Raw genomic sequence first — 23937 nt, 5'->3', positions numbered from 1 at the left:
TGCTTGCACTTGTCCTGGCCTTGCTACAGCTCCTGTAGGATTTGATGAGTAAGAGGAGTGCCAGTGCTACTTAATGTTCTTCTGAACTCTTCAGGAGATTGTATGACTTGGCTACTGTGGCTAAGCCAATGCTTTGGTTGATAGACTATTAGCTGAACCTCTGTATGAGTTCAGGGATGTGTAGGAAGGCTGAAGCTTTGCCTTGATCTCGCATGAAAAGATCTAGTAGTAGGACATCCGGACCACAACCATTATGGCAACTGTTCTTGGGACTTAACACACTAGATACACATAGCCGTGTTATTTTTAAGACAAGTAATTTTCAAACTTCAGTTTTGCCTCCTGGCAGTCACAGAATCATAGAATAGTTTGCCTTGGAAGGGACCTTAAAGAGCATCTAGTTCCAACCCTCCTGCATGGGCAGGGACAACTTGCACTCAAAGTCCTGTCCAACCTGGCCTAGAACACTTCCAGGTAAGGGGCATTCACAGCTGCTCTGGGTAAACTGTTCCACTGTCTCACCATCCTCATAGTGAAGAATTTCTTCCTAATGTCTAATCTAAACCTACTCTCCTCTAGTTTAAAGCCATTCCCCCTTGTCCTGTCATTACATACCCCTTGCAAAAAGTCTCTCCCAGCTTTCCTGTAGGCTGCCTTCAGATACTGGAAGTCCCTTAGGAGGTCTCCTGGACTCTTCTCCAGGCTGAACAACCCCAACTCTCTCAGCCTGTCTTCATAGGTTAGAGGTGCTCCAGCCATCTGATTATCTTTGTGGCCCTTCTCTGGACTTGCTTCAAGAGCTCCATGTCCTTCTTGTGTTGGTGGTGCCGGAACTGGACAGAGTGCTCTTTTTCCATAGGCTTTGGTTATGTCCAGAATCGCTCAATTTCTTCCATTCAGAATGTGTGATGAAGAATGAGATCTCAATGACAGTAAAAATTAGACAGTGCTGGAACAATACAGATGTGCTATGTGCTCTGTGTGGGAATTCAAATAAATATAACAGAAGACCTAATGTTGTTGAGATTGTATTTCTGAAGCTTATGGAACTGCTGATGGAGGACCTATCCAATGCTAAAACATTAGTTTAACATTTTGTGAATATAAATAAGCACATTTTTTCATGTTACTGGCATTTCAAGCTGGCTGATTATATTTGTCTAAAGGTTGATGGCTCCAAGTTACTTCTAATCTGAATGTTCTGAAAAAGTATATAAGGCATTGCCCAGCTTCAAACATTCTTGCAGATGCAAGCATGTTTGCAAGCATTCCAGCTTTTCATTTCCTTGCAGATGAGAAGCAAAATAATTAGTACTTATCCAATTAACAGTGTTTATTTCTCTCTTCTTTTAGTTATTGCCTCCTCTTTCTTGCTTACATTCTTGCCTGCCCCTGTTTCTATTTTTTTGGAAATCTCTCCCCACCCATCTCTCCTTTTCAGTGTATTTAGGCATCTCTGATTATAAGAGGTGGTATGAATCATGTACTAGTGAATGCAGTAACTGGCTGGTAGTATTTTGTTGTGCATTGCATTTCTGACTGCAAGTAAAATTTCTCAGTTATAGGAAGAGCAGTGGTATGCAAGTGTTTCTTTAATCAGGTCAGAAATAACCATAATGGGAATCTACTAGAGTGCAATGAAAACTGCAGGTTTCTGCAGCATGTCTGACTTTTTGCATTTAAAAAGGGATTTTAAATTGTACTTACAGGGCATCAACTGTATTTCTAAAAGGTTGACTGTGTTACTGCTTACTTAAATGGACAGAATTGAGCAGCTCTGCCAAAATATGAGCTGCTGATTGTGGAACAAGTATTTGGCATTTTTGTGTGCTGAAAACAACATGTGTAAAATTTTACTCCAGCTTTCATCTGGATCATTTCTGCTGCTCATCTTGCTGTATGGTTGAACAAGTGCTGGTGCTGGCATAGAGGAAGGTGCGAGTTTTGACAAGGATAGGGGAGGAGAGGCAGACCACAGAGCTGCCCTGTTCTCAGCAGCAGTTCTGCATTGGCCTCTGCTTAAAGTGATTGTGAATGATAACCTTAAACAGGAATAGGTGCCTTGATAAAGTTTTGTGTGTAAAATAGTTCCTATTCTCAAGCCGGTGGTATCTTGTTTTTTTTAGGAAATCCTTTTAGTAAATAAGGTACCATTGTAATGGAGATTTTCAGTTTTGGCCTGAACAGTTAACTGCAGCAATGTCCATTCCTGAGCTGCAGTGGAGGAGTTGGAGATTTTGAAGCATTTTAGCTGTCAAATCTGCAGGCAAGGGAGTTTTCAGAGGGCTCTAATACTTCACACTTTCACCCTCATTGCAAAGTTTAAAGAGTGCTCTGGATATGGATTTATAAATTATGTGCACTTGCCAAACTGACCCGTGCATCATACTTTCTTAAATTTGTTTCTGAACTGGGGGTTCCCCAACTGGAGTGTAAACTGCTTCAGTCCAGTATGGGATTCTGAAGGAGAAATTCAGCCTGTTGGCTCTTTGATAGAGACAAGAAAGACTTGCTGGTATGACCCCTTGTACTATCGCCTTGTTCCAAGAGCTTTCAGTACTCATATCTCCATAGGACAGGTGGAAATGGCACTTGAGGTGCCTTCTTGGCATTGAGGAATGATGTGGGACAGAGCTCCCACTGCTGCAGTACAAGGCAAGTTTTTGTGTATGGAGCAAGACCGAAGGAAACAGAGCTGAGGAATTTCTGACTAACATCACAAATGCCTGAGAATCTTCCATATATGGTGGGTCTCTTAATTATCTGCAGCATCCAGGACCTTTACGATCTAAGGATATCTCTTGCTAATTGAATGAAATGGAAGAGTGAAAGATGCCCTGTTGCAGCCATGTTGTGTCCTGCATGTGTTGTGATTCAAGTACTGACTTTTTGGGAGGGTGAGTTATTGATCTTGACATGGAGCCCTGCAAGTGTCCATGTTTGTAGAGGCACTTTCTTACTGTAGGGCTACTTCAGTATTAAAATGGAAAAAGAAAGCTTCTAAGAAACAAAGTATGAATACTTGAAAATATTGTTGGAATCCACAAGACCTTGAAGGGCCTTTAAACTGTGTTAAGCAATGACTATGGTGTCTCTTTCCACTGATGGTCTAAGAGCAGGCTTGGCTGTAGCCAGGAATGCCTTGTTATGAATTAGATCAGAGAATCAAGACCCTGAAGGCTAGTTGCTGTTCAAAAGACATCAGAGGATTGCCTGAGGAAATGGTTGACTGGGTTTTGGATTTGCTTTTTTGCAACATGCAAACAAGCCCCCACTCTTGTTTGCATTTCTACTAGTACAAGAAAACAAAACTAAAATGATGGCAATTAATTACAATAAATTTGAATGTTCAAACTCTACCCTAATATTTTTCTAAAAGGGAAAATAATTATGACAACACTTCAATAAATGATACATGGGTTTTCCTCCTTTCCCATGTTCCTTCCCATATAAAAAAAAAAAAATAAAAATTGTAGATTTTTTGGGTTCAAAGATGAATTAATATTGACCTAGAGTGAGATGTTGAGGCCTAAAATAGTATTTCAAGTTTTTTATTGTGTTTAAAAAGAAATTACTTCTGCATCCCAAAACAAAAGCCCACAGTTTAGGCTTGTGTGGGCATATTCTAATAAGCGCTTTTATTACAGTTTCCATTGTTTGGATATGTTTTGCTTTATATTTTTTTCCAGCTTTCTTACAAATAGTAGCATATTGATTCTCTTAATAAGAATAAATTGTGTTCTGCTAGGAAGAAAAGTAATAGCAGTGTCAACTGGTCTGTGCTTTGCTCTTTTTAAAAATACTTACAATAGGAGCCTTTTCCTACAAAAAAGTTGCAATATGTTTATCTAATTTTTGGATACTACCTTCTATAATAAAGGAAGCATTTTTAATTTGTAACATTTTGTGAACACTTAGAATACAGAAATAGCATGGCTGAACAAAAATGCTTTTTTTCTCTAGTTCTATTCAAGAATCCCATTGACAATAGAGATGGGAAAAAGTCAGGTAGACATTGAAATCTTTTTGTAGGAAAGCCTAGGCAATTAATTGTAGAAATCTTTTGTTACAGCCAGCTCTTCATGGTTTAAGCAACATAATAAACTTCAGTGGAAGGTGAAGCTTGTTTTTAAGATGAGGTTCTCTTCAGAGGGAAGGCACGTATTCTATTTTTCTGTATAGCGAAGTGTTCTCACTAAACAAATATGTTTATGATCATTCTACCTTATATGTTTAATCCTGTTTCTAACTCTTGGTTATTTGTACCTATTTATTTTTCAGGCAGCAGCATCTGTCCAAAGTCCTTAATATTGTCTAGATCTTGCCCAGCAAGTGCCACAACCAGGCTAGTTGAGCAGAATTTACACAATGAAGCAGCTCAGGGAATAAATGGAAGTGTGCCAGTCAAACAGTCCCCACGTTCAGCTTCAAATCCAAAGCCACAAGGTAAGTTGTCTCCAATATTTTGGTTATGGAGGTTTTCCATCATCTCAGACCTTATGAGAGATAGAGTACTTTGAAATAACAGGGGAAAAAAAGTATTGGGGTAAAAGCTTGTTACTGAAATAGAGGTGTTCTGTAAATGCTTTATGAATCTGTAATTTCTGAAAATATTTTGCTGAAAGAGATTGTCAGAAGGAAGGTTGGACTTACTAATATGTTAAAAAGTGCAGATATACCTATGTGCTTGTATCTTAAGTGTCTAGTAGTTTGCTGTGCACTTTCTACCAGGCAGCAAGTGATTCTCTGCCCAAGAAGTATCTGGTAGGTAGAGGCAGGAGGACACATGTAAGCGCCTTGCTTGTATTAAACTATTGTCTGGACTTATTTTTCCAAAGGGTTACTGTATTTGAGCTGGAAGGTTGTGGTACTACTTTTTAATTAGATGGGAGGGTTTGGCTTCAAGGTGGAAGTGGAGGGGAAAATATTCTGGACCTTTGGGGTTCTAGCTGAGCTCAAGAGGAGGCCTCCTGCAGGAGTGTGCGTGAGGAGATGAGAACTTTGTGTTTGTGCAGTAAGAGCTGACCAATACTGTCTGCAGAGTAGAAGTAGGCTTCCCTTCTTCCTGTGCAGAAATTGTATCTTTACTTTTAGAAGCTAAATAGGCTTCTAGCCTGCATGTTGACTTAATATATTTAAACCTCAAACTACTTTTTCTTGTGGTCTTCTCAGTAATACTGATGATACTGCTGAGGTTGATCACAACAAAGAGGTAGTGTGTTCTGGAAAGATTGTATTCAAAGTGAATCTGGACTGATGTATTTTAGGAGTCTCTTAAAATAGGTACTTCATTCACCACGAGAGTTGGAAAAACAATGTGCTTAGAAGACTGATATCATGATCCAGCTCAGGGATTTGGATTCTGAGACATGGTGCTGATATGACAAAACCTGGAATTACTTATAGAAAACTAGATCACATCTAAATCACCTACTAAAACTAGAACCACACAGAGTCGTCATGTTTAACATGTTTAACATTTAACAATCTGTGTATCAATTAGTGGGGAAATGCATCTTGAAGAATTTTGCAGCTGTCCTGAGTTCATCTGAGAGTTAAGGAGGGGAGAAATGTATTGGGGTGTGAAGAAAGCTTTGTTTACTTAGGAGGATTAAGAGCGAAAAAAAGCTGTATTTTTTGTATTGTTTGTTTTTATAGAACTTTTGCCAGTATTGTTCACTAAACTAAGATGTTTTTATCAGACATATGTAAACATTACTTATCTGAGTAGTCTTTCTGCACCAGTTCCTAGGTCTCTGAAACGTGTTCTCTGAAGCTAAGTTAACAAGAGAACATGTGTTCTTCCTAAGAAAAATATTTTAGGAATTTGTTAATAGATAAGCAGAAATGGGCAATCAATAAAAGGATGTTCAGCCTTTCAAAAACAAAGGCAGTGCAATTATTATAAATTTTAGCTGTTAGATAAATTAGGACTTGGCTATTACTGGACCCCATTCATTCAAGTATTTACACAGCTGTTGCTCTTTCCTAGCCATGACTTCTGTATTTGTCAAAATTGTTTTCTCCAAAATGTGGCATAGCCAGGAGTAGTGCTGTAGTCTAAGAAATGCAGCTGTGTAGATTATATTCAATAATACTGTTGTAAGCAGTGTTTTGTGCCTGCATTGTTCATGGGTCTGTGTCTTTCTCCATTTGTTTCTACTAAATATATGTGTCATATTCAAGTGTTTTTTATTAAAGTGGCCTTTTTATTTAATTGAAGCAAAACAAAGTAGAATGAATGGGAGTCCAAATGGTACAAGCAAACCAAGCAGCTCTAGTTTATTGGTTTAAAATGTGGTTGCTAGTTTTTCATATTTTTTTAAAATATATTTTTTTACAGTTTTTAATGTACAGGTACAGAAACATGTTTGGTTTATCAGAGCAGGAAATGTTTTCCCAAATTGTTGCTCTAGCCATGCAAATACAAAGTGTCCTTTCATAGTGAAAGGAAATGTCAGACATGAATTGCAATGCCAGTGTATTTAGTTATTAATGAACTAACTGCAAAATTACTTTCATCTAATGTACAAAAAAGTATATAATTAAAAGGAGAGATAGAAAGATGAATTTGACATTATAAGTGAGGTACTTATTTTTAGTAAACTTAGCTTTAATAGATGAAATAGAGCTTTAGTATAGAGAAAAATGTCCAAAATCTTGCAAAATCCTGGACTCTGAGCCTATTTTGTCTGTACTTGGTCTCAGAGAAGTAGTTTAAATATTTGGAGAAAGATCACACAGGGTAACTAGATCAAGTGAATACATTTCTGCTCCAAATCCAATATAAAATTCTTTCCTTATGTTTTCATTTCCCCCCCCCGGCATTTCAAGGAGAAAATAATCTAGCTGTCTGATACACTGATAATACAGAAACAATTTTTGTTCCCCAATAATTCTTCCATCAACAATTTAGCAAGTCATATGTCAGATTGGGTACAGTTTGATCCATGAAAGTCATTGCAAATTTGGAACAAAACTTGAAACTGACTGAAGGCTGTTGAGGGAGTTGAGCAAAGAAATTAGGAGTGTGGAGAAAAGCAGTCACAGTCTGTACCAGCTGTGAAATGCAGTGCCCTGCCTCTACACCAGTGCTCTGCATTTGTTGATACAGTGGAATAATCCAGACTGGAGGGAGGCAATGTAAACAGCAAAATACGCTACTGAGTTTCAGGGCAAATGGGATGCACTTGTAATGAAACAAATTGTTAGATAAATTGAAATTTGTTTTACCTACAAATATTTGGGCAACGATCTGAACCTAGTAATAGAAGGATGCATGTAGACTGACATGCAGAAGTTGACCAGGTTTTTCAAGTTTCTTTTATTCCCTGGTCTTTGAACCTCTTGCATGGGTTCTTTATGATACCCAGTTACTAAACACTGGGCAATGAAAACCTTTTGTCTGTACCAGGCATTATTATTGTAGGATGGAAAATACACTGAAATGTCAACACTTCTTCAAAGCAGTCAAGTGTCTTGTCAGTTCTAGACTGTGCATCAGTTGCCCATTTAAATTTTTCTAATGAGTGCTTGGGAATACTTGTGAATCTCCTGCTGAGAATTAAGAGGCATTTTTGTTTGGGTTGGTGGTGATTTTGCACTCTGGAAGGTGCCCTGGTTTGTGCTACTGTGAAATGGTATGGACACAAAGTATTCAACACTTCAGCAGTGAGTTTCAGCTGTCTACTGTGTAGCATCAATCCTGTCCTCCTTGCTTAGACAATTATAATATAGTCTGTAGTTTTGAAGGTGTTAATTGACCTGGACCAGGAAAAGCTGCAAGACCTCTTCAAGGTCTGGAATGTACACTGTACATCCCTGGCAAATGAAACTTCTATAATTAAAGGTGAATTGAAGTAAAATTGGGAGCTGTTTTTGGCTAGGCTTCTCCAATCTCAGTGGCGCTTTAGAAATGTGTAACAATGTTGCTTTTATCAACAGAACTGCTAAGTTTATCTTCAGAAAGAGGACAAAGGAGAGAACAAATCACACCTGATAATTATTGATGATCTTAATATATTATTGGAAGAGACTTGTTCTCATATGGTTTAAAAATGTGGGAATGCACATCCTAAAGAGATTACTTTTTCTCTTCCTCTGCTAACTCTAGGTTACTAGTTATTTTGTACTGTTCTTGTGAATGTAAATCTTTGGTATCTATTCAGCTGTGCTCATTTGATCTTGCTGAATGTGATGGAGCATGCAAGGAGGTGGTGAAGGATCGTTCAGTCAGGAGAGCTGTAGTTGCTTACCACAGGAAACTTTAACTGTGTATTTTTATTGAATAAAAGTGTCACAGCATTTTTAACCAGCAGAAATAATATGTGTAGAGGAAGACTGCAAGAGATGAGATAAATGACCTTTGCTAATATGCTTTGGAGTCAGGAAAGGTGGTTGCACATTTTAAGCCATTTGAAGCTTTACCTCCCATTTTGTTGTGTGTATGTACAAAGTTGAATGCACAACTAGGCACTGCAGCTTAAATCTTAGTTGGATATTTTGGCTAGAGATACACAGCAGCAGATACCTGAGTAGACCGAGATGTTTTCTTCAGGCAGAATATTCAGTTCATATCTCCTAATGAGCTCCAAATTCTACAATATAGAGATGAGTATTTGTAGAATCAAACAGAGCTCTGTATTATGAAGGGTATTACAACGGGCCAGTCTTTTTTCCTTTTTTTTTTCTTTAAGATCCTTGCTCTGTGCACATTGAAAAATAATCTGATTAAAACAAAACACTTCAGAAGTACATGGAGGGGAGAATTAATGGAATTTGTTTTCCCTAATCCCTATTAACAAGGCTGACCTTACAGGAAGGTTTGCAATTGTGGGTGGTTTGTTTAGTTTAATTTTGTATTTACACTACTGATTCTTTTATTTTCATTGATCTTGTGACAGTCCTTTTCCCATTGCTCTATTTCTGAAGCCTACAGTAGCTAGAGCAGCAGCTGATTAGGGGAAGTGCTGTCTTTTTAGATGGTAGTAGGGAGTAAAGAAGTATCTTGCATTAGTGAATTGGCATTGCTGTTTGATTTATGGCTCTTCTCTGAAGATGTTATAAGGTTTTACAATATATTGGGATTTTCCAGTTTTCCCAAAGGTTCCTAGTGCTTGACTTACTGAAATGCTGCTATGCTGGGTTCCTGTGGGGTTTTTTTTAAGTATTTTTCCTTCATACTAATAGCTGCAAAACTGTGCAACACCTTTACAGAATGTCCTAGAATTTGATTTTTGTCCCTAGTGGATCCAGTATAAAAATAGCTTCCAACTAATTCCTTCTGCTTTATCAGTAGAAATTAATTCCCTGAAGTTTAGTAGCTTTAATATATCCTTGTGAGGATATTAACATCTTATGAGATGTACAAAAGAGCTGTATGGGTCCGTTAAATAAAAGAATTCACAGGACTCTGAGTTATACAAAATCCATTGCAGGAGCAAGAAGTGTTTCTACAAACCAGCATAATGCTGGTCAGTAAATCCACCCAGTGTCCCCTTTCCTTTCCATCTCCTGCCCAAGGGGATGGCAGTGCCCACGCTCAATTATGTGTCCTGCTTTTTCCCAGCCCGCTTGTCTCAATTCTCTCAGCTGTCCCATCTCCTTTGTCAGCACAGCAAGATATTCAGCACTTGGATAATTATCTGATGCTTGCTGGCCTAATTCTGCTAGACCTTTTCCCAGCTCCCTGAGAAGAGGGAATGGAGGGAAACTGCTCCTCTGTACTGCAGCTGCTGCTGAAAAATTCTGTGTGGCTTCTCAGGAGGGGCTTTGGTTACCACACATACATGTAACAATCAGTTACACAATTTAATATTCAGTTTGTTTCAGGATAGCATCGTAACTATTTGAAAGTTGCAGTGTTCTAAGTCATCCTTTCTGCTCTGCATGCTTCCCCAAAGCTGCTTTTTTGCTTGTATTAATAACTATATAATAAAGCTTGAAAAGGCCAAAGATACGCACATATGCACACTAAAAGAATCTGATGTACAGTAATTTTCTTTCTTTCTCCCTCTGATTATTTAATTTGACAGCATTTGTAGTTGATGTGAAGTGTAAAGCTTTTTGTGGTACATTTATTTCTTCATAAAGTCCCTGACAGTACTTTTCAGACTACATTGATCACTACAGTCTCACTTAAGTGTCCTTAGGTTATTGGAAGCACAGATAGATATTCCTATAAATTTAATGTAAGGTAGAGATAGCAAGTCACCCTTAATCAAGTATTCCTTCAAGTTTATCATTGTCTGTGATGGTACATTTACAATAATTTTTTCAACAACACTTTCAAATGTTAGCAGATGGGATTTAAGCTAATTGCTGTGGTGACAGGTTTTCCAGGGTCAGTCAGTAAGCTATTCCGGAGTCAGTGATGACAGGAACGTGGCTTTTTCACATCCCTCTGTTGTGTATCCCTGTACTAGTGCTTTTTTTTCTACCATGAGAGTTGCATATGATTCTTAATTCCTATTCCTGTCCTCTTTCTATTAATGTTTTCTCCCTGGCAGGTCTGTGTAGTTACCAGAGGGCTGTTGCCTGTGGCACTCTGGAGCATGGTGCTTGTGGAGCAGTGGCCAAGGCCCTGCGTCCACCAGTCCCACTAGCAGGGCGTTGCCTACTCCTGCTGAGTTATGCCTGCATTTTATAAAAGGGCAAATACAGTATTTATTTTTCCCTGACATGTGAAAGGCTTTCACTTCTCCACACAGTATGTTTTGGGAGTGTGTGTGGGAATGAATGCAGTCACGTTCTTGGGAATTAAGGATCTTTCCATTAAGTCTTTCTTTTTGATAGAGCCGGAGGTGCATTGCTCTGATAGTGGAACACATTCAGGCCCCATCTGTGAAGTGCTTTTGCTGCTCACAAATGCAGCAGTGTAGCTGTTCAAAGGGGTAAAAATTAACTTAAAAGATCCCCAGCACTTGTGACTTTAGTTACTTCATGTGTCACTTCGTCTTTTGTGTTCTCTCCACTGCTGTAAACAGTGGCTGTTCATTAACAATGTAGTTAGAAGGACTTATGGTAGGGATGGGGGAAAAAACAAGAAAAAAAAATGTTTTCAGGAGGTCAGGTTTTGAGCAGCATGAACAGACGAAGGTTCAGTGCATGAAGGAAGCACAAAGATGAAGGCAAATACCTTTTCCCCTGACTATTATTATTGAGGTTCTGAGGGAGAAGGTAAAGAATTAGAGCACCAAAATTTTGGGGCAGCAATTTCAATCTCTCTCCTGAGCTGCACAGACAGCTAGATCCTTTTATTATGCTTAATTCTTTTTCATTATAAAACCTGCATTTTTGGAGGCCACATGTGTGCTTACTACAAAACACTACGAAAAACAAACAAACAAATTTTCTACCTTGTTAAAGTAGTATATGGTTTGGCTTTTATACAAGAAATAGAACAAGATGCATGATACTAGACAGTGCATAAGAAAGCCACATGAAGTCCCTGTATTCATAAAGCAACTTTAAAGGTAAGTAAAGCCAAGTGCATCTCTTCTTCATCATCACTGTAGTAAGTTCTTATGCAGAAATCTCATATATATTCTAGCACTTCAAAGAAACAGTTCATGAGTGATTATTGTTGCTGTTTACAGTGCCTCCAAAGCCAATTCATCTGCAGAAGGCATCACCTGTCACATACCAAACCCCTAGGCAAAAAGCTTTATCAAATCAGAAACCAAGAATGGAGGAAGACACACCCACCCCTCTTTCTGGTGTCTCAAAGGAGAAGTCCAGCAAAGTGTCAGATCTCATCAATCGATTTGAGGGAGGCAGGTATGTAATAGAATTTGAATTGGTTTGTGACTCTTGTGTATGGATTGCTGGAACTTGAATCTGTGAGGAATAATGTTGGTATCACATTAGTGTTCAAACCATCCCTGCCAGAGGAACTCATGGCAAAATTTCCTTTTGAAATGGTGCAAGACAATTGTTTATTTGGCCTGTACACTGTGTACTTTTTCATAAGGTGCTAAGTCTTAATTTTTCTTAAAAAAAGACCCCAACCAAACAAGTTGAATTTTAAAGACATACTGAAGAATGTCAGCCATTGGAAGTAAGGGCTGATTTTAGAATTAAACATTGGTGCTACTCCTAAATTCTTTGGTTCTTGCAGAAAAAATATTTAATTTTGCAAGCAAATAGAAAACCCTGAAATCCTGATTTTCCTTTTATACCGATTTCACCTCTTCAGAGCACTCAGATGAAGAGGTTGAACAGTATGAGTGATTTGTATTGATATGACAAACAGTCACTAAACTGCTTTGTAGTACTTGGTGGTTTTGGTGAAATATAATGTTTTTGAGTTTTGATACTACAGGAAACATTTGTAACTTCAAGAAACATGAGGCACAGTGGACTCTGCTTTTATAAAATAGTGTTATTTGTGAATCTACATCTAGATGTATGTGACAAGTATTATAAGTTCTGAAAGCAGAAATTCAGAACTCTGTATAAAGGGATTGACCGTCCAGAAAGCCCATGAGTGAGGAGCAGTTCAAGAAACAGTTCAGTGACCCGTGACAGTTGAGCTTTGCAAGTTTTAGGATGTGCTTTCTTGTGTTTCCTTGAGATACTGATGTTCTGAAGAGATTCCCCCTGCAGGGATGGAATGAATGCATGAGGTACGACAGAGCATGTCCTTCTGAACAGCCAGGGTATTAAGACTTTCATGGAAAGATTTCCCCCCTCAACATGGGGGAAATTGAGTCCTTTGTACAGAAGCAGCTAGGCATGGCAAAAGTACATTTGTCTAGTGGATCAGAAATAATTTCAGAGCTTCATCTGCAGGAAGCTTCCGTCATTAGGCAGCAGCTTAATTGCACTGCTTTCATGACAGCTGCCAAAAGATGGGAAAAAGAAATTACTGCAGCACTGGAAATCCTGTCAATTCTTAAGCTCAGGTCTGCAGTCCTGTTACCATATTATTTCTCAGTCTTCCTCTGAAACTGCATTCAAGCCCTTTTTAACAGTCTAGTAACCTTAGTAAAACATTTTTATCCTTTCTGAAAGGAAACTCCTCAGGTTCATTGTGCCCTACACCTGTAAGCCCTACATTTTCCTCCTAGATATGCCTGCTGCTGGTTTGTACAGAAACTCTTTCAATATTATGCAATTAAAGGAAGCTATAAAGAAAGCAATGAAAGCTTTCTTATTTGCAGACTTTTGACAATCATGATGTTTTGGGGACTACAGGAAGCCAAGTTGCTTTTTGGCCAGCATCATTCATTAAGTACACCCAATACTATCTGTCCAATGATTAAACTCTCCTCAGCTTTATGATCTAAGCTTATGTGACACTTTCATAATTAGTATGCCAAATTCTGGAATATTCTGCTGAGGCTGTGAATCAATTCCCATTTTTTTAGAAGTTCTCAGCTCACAAATACATCTGCCATGAAGGGGAATTTCACTTGTCATTATTGGTCTTCAAATAATGAGGTAATATGTTCATGAACTCCAAACTGTGATTGTCAATTATGATAACATATTTTCATTAGTCTGTATAGGTCACAAACATGCACAAATGGTAAAAAGTTAATTAAATATCTTTGCTTTATGCATGCAATTGAAAATGTGAATTCTATCTTTACATAACTGAAGAAAAACTGATTTAAAGGTTTTTTTATGTGATAGGAAAAGATGAAGCCAGTATAAGATATTTTTGAGCTCCGTATACAAAAGTGCAAAATATATTCACAATATTTGTGAAAACTAAAGTAAACATACGGTTTATAAGCAGTCTTCATCTTTCTAGAAGATTAGTGGTCCATACTAAGAACAGCATGCTAGAAGGCAGTCATGGTATCATTTTGCAAGTTGAATATGACTTGTTAAATGTACTTCAGACAAAAATGTACAGGCTTTATTTTTGTCCAAATGATTTTTTACATTTTTTTTTTTTTAACTATAATGAAGCCAAGCACTTTTCCAGAGTACTGTACCAATTTACATTAGCCTAAAATTAAAAATCTCAAAAATAAAACAGAGAAAGAGATAGAGATGGTGAAAGTTATAAACAAGGAATAGCATATGTTTAAAACAGAGATAAAATATGGTGGGGAAAAAAAAACAAACAACCCTTTCGAAAAGATGCAACATGACAATGACAAAAGGACACTGCTAAATATGGAAACTGGGGAAAGATATGAACTAAGAAACTAAAGCTTTTCCTGCAATATGCTGAACTAAGGAAAGGGATGCTAAGTATTCTTGGAGATTTTTCATGAATTTTGTATAATTAAAGGGCAGTTAGGGAATAGGCTGCTTGTTAGTTTAAGCATTGCCTGGGACTTGGGAGACCCCAAGTCTTTCTCCATTTCCCCCAGTAATTTTCTGGGACACTTTGGGCAAGTTGATTCATGTTATCAGTGCCCTTATCTATTACTGTAGTTGTTCATACTGCCTTTCATTTTACGAATGAGATTCAAGAAAGATGAGGATGTACTGAATCAATATGGATGGCACTCTGGTTTTCCACTAAAAAATACATGTTTGTGTGTATTTTAATAGAATAAAGCAGTTCAAGTCTTGACGGCCCGAACTTCATCGTACTAACAAAATAAAAAATTGTTTGGGAGGAATTGGTTGTATGACACAACTCTCCTACTCCCTGTAAAAAGGATTTTCTATAACACCATATTTAACTTTTCTCTCATCTGTGTTTCTTTTTCTGTTTTGTTTTGTTTTGTTTTAGCACATTAAATCCAAGTGAATTGAAGAAAGATTCCTCTGTTCTCCACATTTCTAAATCTCAAGGAAGATATGGATCAACACCATCACCTCAGCCAAAACTCCCCTCCCAGCACCCACTACAAAAACAGGGAAACAGTAATACCGACGACACTCAGGTTGCACAGCTACACACAGCCAATGGAGTAGTAGCACAAGACCAGACAGAAGATGAGGACAGGAGATTGCTTGATCGTGACTCTGCTGTGTCCACCCAGGTTCCAGATAATGCCATCAACAACAGCTTGATAAATGGGGAAAGTGAAAGTACTGCCAGAGAGTCATTGCAAAGTGTGACTGCCTGTGATGAACAGATGCTCAGCAGCTGCTACAGGACTCCAAGCAGTCATAAACTGATCCCATCTGAAAACGAAACTCTAGAAATTAATACTAACGTGAAGGAAGGACCAACTGAGGAAATCAGTAAACAAGATCAACCTGTAGAAATAAAGGTAAAAAGAGAAATTGTTTTGTTCTTTCTATATTATTACTTTCTATATTTTCTTTAGATTTTTCTTTACAAAAATAAGTTCCCTATTCCCTCCCTTTCTTTTTCCCCATTAAGTATCTGAGGGTTGAAAAAAGGTGAAACTGAAATACAGGTACATGTTTAGCACTAAACTTCAGCTGTGCCAGACTACAGGGAGCAGATGTTAGCAGTGTATATAAAATAAAATTCCACATGTAGTAAACTGCAGTGACAGGGCTTCAGGCAAAAGGGTTGTGTGAATCCTTAACTTAAATGTAGTTGTCAAGTCAAAGCTGGAAAGGCAGTGGCAGTCTGCTAGCTATCAGATAGATACAAGGTTCAGAGTATACGAAATATATGCCTTGTAAGCAAGGGGGGCTTATACCATGAACAATTTGAGTTTCCTTGTAAGAGAGGTTTTTAATCCTTAAGGGAAATAAGTGAATGGAAGAAAACCTGTCTTGGGAAATTAATTGCTGAAACATTGTTCATATTTCCACTTCTTAAAGTTTGATTATGCAGTTTGCCTTCTCATGCTGAAGCATTGGTGGCCAGTGAACATTATTAACAGTTCTGGTCCAGCCATGCCATGTGCAAGTCATGGCAGAAGGGGCTGCACTGGATCATCTCAGCCTCCCTCTTCACCTCAGAACCAAACACCTGAGTGCCAATAAAGCTCATTACTGCTGGCAGGAGTACACCTGCACCAGTTAATTACAGATTTCTCCAAGCCCTTGGGTTTGGTTAACTAGGGATCCTATATGTCTAAACTTGAGAGTAAGTTTTGTGTGTAGGAAAGGTGGGTCTCAAATGCTCATAAATTATAGGATAAAACATCCTCTGTAATGACAAGAAGGCTCTGGCTTGTGTGGATTTTATTGTTTGTTTTGGGGGTGTTGTGGTTCAACCCCAGCTGGCAACTAAGGACCATACAGCTGTTCACTCACTCTGCCCTGGTGTGGTGGGAAAGAGAATCAGAAGAGTGAAATCGAGAAAACTCGTGGTGAAGATAAAGACAGTTTAAAAGGTAAAGCAAAAGCATGCAAGTAAAGCAAAACAATAGATTTGTTCACTTCTTCCCATAGGCAGACAAGTGTTGAGCCATCCCCAGGAAAGCTGGGCTCCATCTAGGGTAACTGTTACTTGGGAAGACAAACACCATCACTCTGAACGTGCCCCCTCTTCTTTCTTCTTCCCCAGCTCTATATGAGGAGCATGAGGTCATATGGTGTGGAATACCCCTTGGGTCAGTTGGGGTAGGCTGTCCCTGCTGTGTCACCTCCTGGGTTCTTCTACACCCACAGCCTCTGCAGGTTGGGATGGTGTGAGGAGAAGTCCTTGACTCTGTGTAACACTGCTCAGCAATAGCTAAAATAACTCTGCATTATTAACACTGTTTTCAGCACAACTCCAAAACAAAGCCCCATACTACCCATTGTGATGAAAATTAATTCTATCCCAGCCAAAACCAGCACTGGGGTTTGTTTTTGGCAGTAATGATTGAACATTATGATTCCCATCTAAACATAAGCCTGGTGAGGGTCCAAGGCACCTGTAACCTGCCACACCTCTCATTATGTTTCTATCTCCTGTTCAGCAATGCCTGCTTCCCCGCGCTGTGCCAATAAAATGTGGAATGCTCCCAGGGCAATGATGTTAATCTTGAATCCAAGTCACACAGTGAGGAGCTGGCAGCATTTTCAGGAAAAAGCAGAAATGGGAGCCAGTCCTGTTGTAAAGTCCAGGAAGGACCTGGGCAAATGCTAATGGCAGCAATCTCCTCAAAGTGTGTCTTTGAGGTACTAGTTCACTAACATGTGCCCTATATTGACCAGGAGTCAAATGGTGAGGTGTAACATGACTGTTACTAGATATATTGTTTGCTGGTGCTTGAAGGGTAAAATGGAAACAAACCAAAGCCATGCAGGGTCACCCTTGAGTCAGCATCAGTGGACAATTGAATCTATAAAAGTGAACTGGGTCACAGCAGCGCTTCCTGGGATACCAGCTCGCTTGCGATACAAGGACATCCCCTTTAGTCTAAGGAGATTAAGAAGCACATCTACCACAGACTGATCTAAGGGCTATACTTTGCAAAATCAAGCACTGATTTAGTTTGGATGAAAGCAGCCTACAGATTGAAATTAGCACCATCGAGCTCTAAGTAGTTGCTGCCCATGCTCTTCTGGAGTAGGTGGGGGGGAGGGTGGTGAGAAACAGGAAACGACCGGTAGGGCTCTAAGCTATTACTGTGTCCAAGCAGTGGAAAGAAGCAAGAGCATTTAGGCAGTCTGTGATTTTGCTAAGCACCCACTTAGTCAGTAAAGAATCTTAAAACTGGGATGCAGTCCAGTTGAAGTTGCACAGACTAACAGGACTCTTCCGCCCTTTTAAATTAAGCAAGTGTAGGTACAATTGAATAAAAGCAACTGGAGCAGATGCAGAAGATGCATGTGAATCATAGACAAACTTTAAATTATGCATCTGATATATATATTTTTGATAATGGTGCAAAGTGTCTTCTTTGTGACTTGCATGCCATATATCCTAATTCAGGGAAGAGAAGGAAGTGGTGATGTTCCATTGTAAATGTGTACCTGTAAAGCAGAAATAAATGCTGGAAAGGATTGGGAAATGGTTGAATTGGGAAATGGTGCAAAATCAAAGGAAAATAATTGCTTTTTAAACTTGGAGAAGAAACCTTATTTTGAAATAATGTTGCTTTTACATAATTTTTCTTTTCCTCATCACTGCAGATCTGACTAAAGTCAGATTCTTGCAGGTTCTGGAAAAGGTTAGACAAAGCTTACTCAATTTTGCAGTGTTCTGGAACATTTTCCCCAAATGACCAGAATGGACTATACTTTATTTCTCTTATTTACTGTATTAGTTTGAAAGTCACAAATGGCAAGTATTACAAACAAAAATAAAATTTAAAGTGACAAGTTTCCTGCCTTGCAGCAGAAGCACCTTCTGTGAGAAAATTTGGTTTGCCTAAAATGCGGAGGCTGAATAGTACAAGAACATCCCAATCAATTAACTTCCTTGTGTTAACACACATATAACATCTTGTGAGAAATCTGTTGCTAGAGCCAGCTGAAGACAAGAAGACAAATGCTTTGGTATTTGTTGTGAGACTGGTAGGAAATAGGCATATAGACTGCATGCGTGCATGCCACAGATGGTGAAGTCGTGCGACTTTATTAAAGTGCTTGCTCAAGAGCTCTTTATAATGACAATGTCAAGGGATCTGATGTTTCAGATGTCAAACGTGGTAGAGATAATGCATTTCTAAATGTAAGGTGAAATTCTGATTTACATAGGGCAAAACTTGGTTAATTAACTTGCTGCCAAGAAATATTTTACTTTTGCAACACTTGAGAGTTTCTGCTGGCTTCTTCTTGGTTCTATGGTTTTTTGGTCTTCTTCAGCAACATTAATTAATTAAAAAAGCTGTATATCTTTAGCACCTGATATAAATGTGTGAATCTGCTTGAGAAGAATCACTTATTTAGGGATGCCAAGATCTTTACTGCTTTTCTTCGTTGCTGTGCAAGAAACTCGCCCATCATTTGTGCAGTGGACTGTTGTGTAGAGTCAGCATGCCAGAAGATGATGGTAGCATTCAGGGTTTTCATTGCAGGTCTTGCAAATTTTAGTGCATTCATTGCAGAAACTGAGAAGTCAAAAGATTAAAGGAAATCCTAAATTCTCATGGAAATTTTCATTTATATTCCCAATACTGAGGGAAGAAAGCTTTGGATGATGAAGCAGCCATGTCATGAATGGTTTTAGAAAGGAAAACCCCACTCTCGTACTTTAGACCAAACTCAGCATTACAAGCAAACACATGTTCACACTCTAAATTTTTTATCCTGTCTCTGTGGCTTAATATATTATTGCAAAGCCCTTGGGCCAAAGCCTACACCTAAACAGAAGTAAATAATATACAGCATCACTATCATGTTCGTAGGTACAGTTTTCTTGAAGGGAGATGGTTCCTGTTTGGTTTGGGTAATAAGTTATGGCTATATTGGGATTTAGTTGTATGTGAAGTCTGTTTGAAACTAATGTAATTTTTGCAAGCTTAGGACATTCGAAAAACAATGTTAGGAAATATTAACACAGATGCAAAGAATTCATACACTCAGCAGCATTTTTCACACCTCATCATAACTTCAGAGTTCAAGAACATTTTGAAATTGCTTAAGCATCCTTAAGCAATTATTCTAAGGATTTGCAGCTTGGTATTAAAGAATATATAAGAAAGCCCAGGTGAAATACTTACTGTAAGCATACTCTATAGAGAGAGGAATTTGCAGTCCTTCCTTTGCCAAATGTTTGGATAGAATGGAAAGTGTGGTCTGACCAAAATTTTTAATGTTTTTAATACCTTAGCTAATAAATTATTCAACCAAAGAACAATCTGGTTTAGGTCATTAGAAATGATGGTAACAACTGTCTGAAGTTACTTTTGTATCTTGTATTTGCTAAGCAATAAGTTTGCTTCTTGTTTATATAATCATGTTTAGCATATGAACTATTTCATGGAAGAAATAAGAAGTTAGAATATTTGGAACAGCTAGGCACCTTGTAAAAATTTATATGCTTATAGCTCAAAGATGTGTAACTAAAATTTTCTAAAAGGTCAGTTTTCAAAGATCACTTCATGAAAGAGTAGAACCAAGAATTCAGTTCAACTCTAGCCACAGAATGAACAGTAATGTATGATTCAACTTTTGCCTTTTATTTGGAAAAGAGTTAGAGACTCATTCTTTGAAATTGCTTAAATGCTTAAAAAAGCTGCCTAAGCATTCTAATGTGGTTGCATTCTGCTTTGAAGTAGATATCAGGAACATAATGTTACCTCAAACTTCTGATATTTCATTGTCAATGGAAATCCTGTACCTCTCCTGTGAGCTTTTCTATATATCACACCAAACCATACCAGATTGTTTTCAGACACTGAGTTGCCATGCATTACAGATTGTCAAGAGGTTTGAAAAGTTCCCTGATACCATTGAGAAGTGTGCTCGAAGTGACAGAGTATGTGTCCAGGTATACCTTGCAGTAAATTTTTGTCTCAGTATTTTTTGTTAACTGCCATGAACCCAACATTGATACTAATTTACTAAAATAATGAAGACATTGTAGGCAGGAGATATAAAACTTTTCCAGAAAATATGTGTCCATATCTTCCTTTCTATTATCTTATTATTCTTCTGTGAAGACAGATGTGTGAATTTAGGGTTATATTCCATGGAAATAAAACTTAACTTGCAACTTAAAAAATAACTAAAATTCCCTTTTACTGTGAATGATTAGATTTGATAGAGTAGTTCTTTGGAGAAGCATTTAAGTTATCAGAATTTGAATTCTAGCTTCATGTTTTCTGTGTTTTTTAAAGTTTTTGCTTTTAATAATTTTCCTCCATTATCTCTACAAGTCTGTTTTGTTGAACAGCTCTAATAACAAATGACTCCATGTCATTCTCACTGGCACAACCATCATTCAGGATTTATTTTCAAATTATGTTGTAAGAGTTGGTTCCTGCTACTTGGAATAGCCAAATTGGACTCTGCAAAAGCATCTGAGGGTCTGCCTGCACTGAGCCAATAGCTTTGGCACTCCCTGTGTGCCCACTGCAGGGAGTGGTGGGTGGGCAGCTGGGGGTAAACGTGCAGCACAGTCTGGTGTGTGCTGCTGTAGTGCTGGCGTGGCTGCAAATGAGTTTCCTGAAAGCAGGAAATGGAAGCAGGTGCTGGTGAGGCTGCACCTCAAATAATGTGTTCAGTTTCATGTCTCTCATTACAAGAAGGACATTGAGTTGCTGAAGCACATCCAAAGAAGGGCAACAAAGTTGGTGAGGGGTCTAGAGCACAAGCATTTTCAGGACCATCTAAGGGAACTGGAGTTGTTTAGCCTGGAGAAAAAGAGGCTGAGGAGGCAGGGAGCTGGCAGATTAGCTGTTACAGCTACAGCATGTCGCTTACTGCAGCCACTTACGAGGGTTCTCACATATGGATTTGAAGCACAAAACCATGGATGCTACTTGTTCCTTGGCAATTTTCTTTTCTCTCTCTCCTCAACCCCCCACATTCTCCCTGAAACACTGCTGCAGAACCAATCTGCAGTTGCTCTCTACATCTACCTGAAAGGATGGTATAGCATGGTGGGGGTTGGTCTCTTTTCCCAAGTAACTAGAGATAGAATAAGAGGAAATGGCCTCAATTTGCTCCAGAGGAGGTTTGGTTAGAATATTAGGAAAAAAATTGTTCATTAAGAAGGTTTTCAGGAGCTGGAATAGGCTGCCCAGGGAGGTGGTTGAGTCACCATCCCTGGACGTATTTAAAAGACATGGTGACGTGGTGCTTAAAGATATTTTTTAGGGGTGGATTTGGCAGTGTTAGGTTAACAGTTGGACTTGATCATCTTAAAGTTCTTTTCCAACCAAAATTATTCTATATACACACATCTACACCAGCTGCTGCACTGGCTTTGCACAATGATGAGTCTTTCCACCAAATGTTCCTTGCTGTGTAGCATGCTGCTGCCAGGACATATGTGTCCACCCATGTATCTGGTCCCACTTCACCCCATGTGCTCAGGATAAATGGCTGCCACTTCCACCAATAGAAGCTTTATAGGAGATGTAGACCACTACTAGCAAAATAGCTTGTGGCCTGTTGTCTCCAACAGAAAGGAAGCTTGAGTGAGTGACCTCATGGACACAAGGTGCTTTTCTTGGACACAAGGATAGGATACTAGATAAGACACTGAAGTGGTGAATGAATAGGGAGGAGGATGGAGCTAGTAGCAGAAAACACAGCTGGCACTTCACATAACGTGGGAAAATACTGAGGTGGTGAGGTAGAAAACTGAGGACTTCCCTGACAGAAAAGTAGCAATACAATTTTGCATTATACTTGCACTAATCTGACAGTGTAGGTGGGTGTTCTTATGCTGGAATATAGAGCTCACCACTGTGAGTAAAATACAACTCATCTGTGCTGTGTATTTTTTCCCATGTAGAAGATTCCTATCTTGGGTAGTGTGATTTATGTAGGGACGAGACTGAGGCTGAACATATATGAATATGTATGAGGTTGATACTGAGAGGATTGGGAAACTGAGATTGGAGTAGAGTGGGAGAGTTAAAGGACCCTCAGGAGTGAGGATTAAATGCTTTTTTTTCAATTGCTTATTTAGTGTGATATTTTCAAGTCTGCTATGCATGCTTTTCCCACTCTTAATTAGTTCAGATAATCAGTAATCTTCTGAAAACTGCAGATTGGTTCTGCAGCAGTGTTTCAGGGAGAATGTGGGGGGTTGAGGAGAGAGAGAAAAGAAAATTGCCAAGGAACAAGTAGCATCCATGGTTTTGTGCTTCAAATCCATATGTGAGATCCCTTGTAAATGACTGCAGTAAGCGACATGCTGTAGCTGTAACAGCTAATCCAGCTCCCTGCCATGTCTCTTGACAGCTCTTAAAATGCTGTTCTGTAGGTGACTGTGGTTGCTGTGCTGATTTAAACAGATTTAATGAACACCTTTGAAGTCACTAGTGAAAACCTGTATTTAAGGATGAGGCTTGCCATGTAGCAGAGTCACTGTTAATGGTGCAGATTAGAATTGAAATGTGTTCTAAGTCTGGGAATACTTAGTGAGTATTGAAAGGGGGGAAAAAAGCAACTAAAGTCCTTTAAATGAAAAGACTGCTTCAGTGTTCGGTGCAAGCCATCTTTATAAATGTACTTGCAAACGTTTATTATACTCTTGTGGAAAGCAGTGTGCACTTTGAAATCAGAAATAACTCTTTCAAGCTCTTCTCTTTATTTTGTTATGAAGTCTTTCTATGGTTTACCTAGAAAATTACTGCTTTCCCATAAGCACCATGATAGGACTGCCATTTACTTAGGAAAGGCTCAGGTGTCATTAGATGGGAACATTTTTCAGCACTAGCACTAAATCTGGAAGAAAAACCTTGTAATGGAACTGTCATTTTGTTGAATCTGACAGATGTGACCATGAGGTATTTCCTTAATGTGTTAATATTTTAGAAGGCTGTGCTTTCATTGTTTGTTTTCAAGTAACTTCTCATAGCAACTCGTTATTTCATGTACCAATGTATTTCATTTAATATTGAAATTGGAATGAGCATTTTAAGTTACCCCTCTGCAAGAGAATGAAAAATACATTTTGCAGAATGAAAGACTTTAAAGTGAAAACATTTCTTAAGATGTAAAAGTGACTTCCATAAAGACCTAGCAAACGAGCCATCTAACTGCAGTCAACAATTAATCACCAATGAGTGTATTGATGAACATAAAACATTTTGTACAGTATTTTTTATAAGTTTGTCATGCAAAGAACATGCAGTTCAAATAATTTTTTAAACGGGGGCGAACACCAACTAATCCCATCTGTTCCCTCTAATTCTGCAAGTAATTCCTTTCCAGCTCTGAAAGGTCAGTGGTACTTGGTTACCAGGATGTGAGCTGATCTGCTAAAGAGGGAGTTGGTGCTCTGGCAGAGATCCCCGTACAAACTGAGAAATACTAAATGTTTTAGGCTGTGAGTTTTACTCAGCATGCCACTTGATTTTTATCCTCCTCTCACTTTTGTATTTGTTCATTAGACTGCTGGAAAGTTTGTATTTTTCAAAATCTGGTGTCTATTACTGAATATGAATCTTGGATTTCAGTTGTTTTTTCAATATTAAGTTATGTTTTCTT

At 38.5% G+C, this 23937-nt stretch overlaps 1 protein-coding gene across 1 annotated transcript in view; it reads left to right on the top strand.

The window, feature by feature from the left end:
• Positions 1-4289: 4289 nt before the first annotated feature.
• FGD4 (FYVE, RhoGEF and PH domain containing 4) overlaps positions 4290-23937 on the top strand; it is a 37651-nt gene continuing 18003 nt past the window's right edge. Inside the window, exons 1-3 of the mRNA XM_009995212.1 lie at positions 4290-4446; positions 11598-11778; positions 14699-15185. Of these exons, the coding sequence (XP_009993514.1) occupies positions 11687-11778; positions 14699-15185 (579 nt within the window). The 5' untranslated portion in view covers positions 4290-4446; positions 11598-11686. The remainder of the gene's footprint in view (positions 4447-11597; positions 11779-14698; positions 15186-23937) is intronic.

The sequence above is a fragment of the Chaetura pelagica genome, unplaced genomic scaffold, assembly GCF_000747805.2.
Source record: "Chaetura pelagica isolate M959 unplaced genomic scaffold, ChaPel_1.0 scaffold343, whole genome shotgun sequence".
Classification (NCBI taxonomy): Eukaryota; Metazoa; Chordata; class Aves; order Apodiformes; family Apodidae; genus Chaetura; species Chaetura pelagica.
Note: the sequence above shows the minus strand (reverse complement) of the source record. Positions and strands in the feature narration are given on the sequence as shown.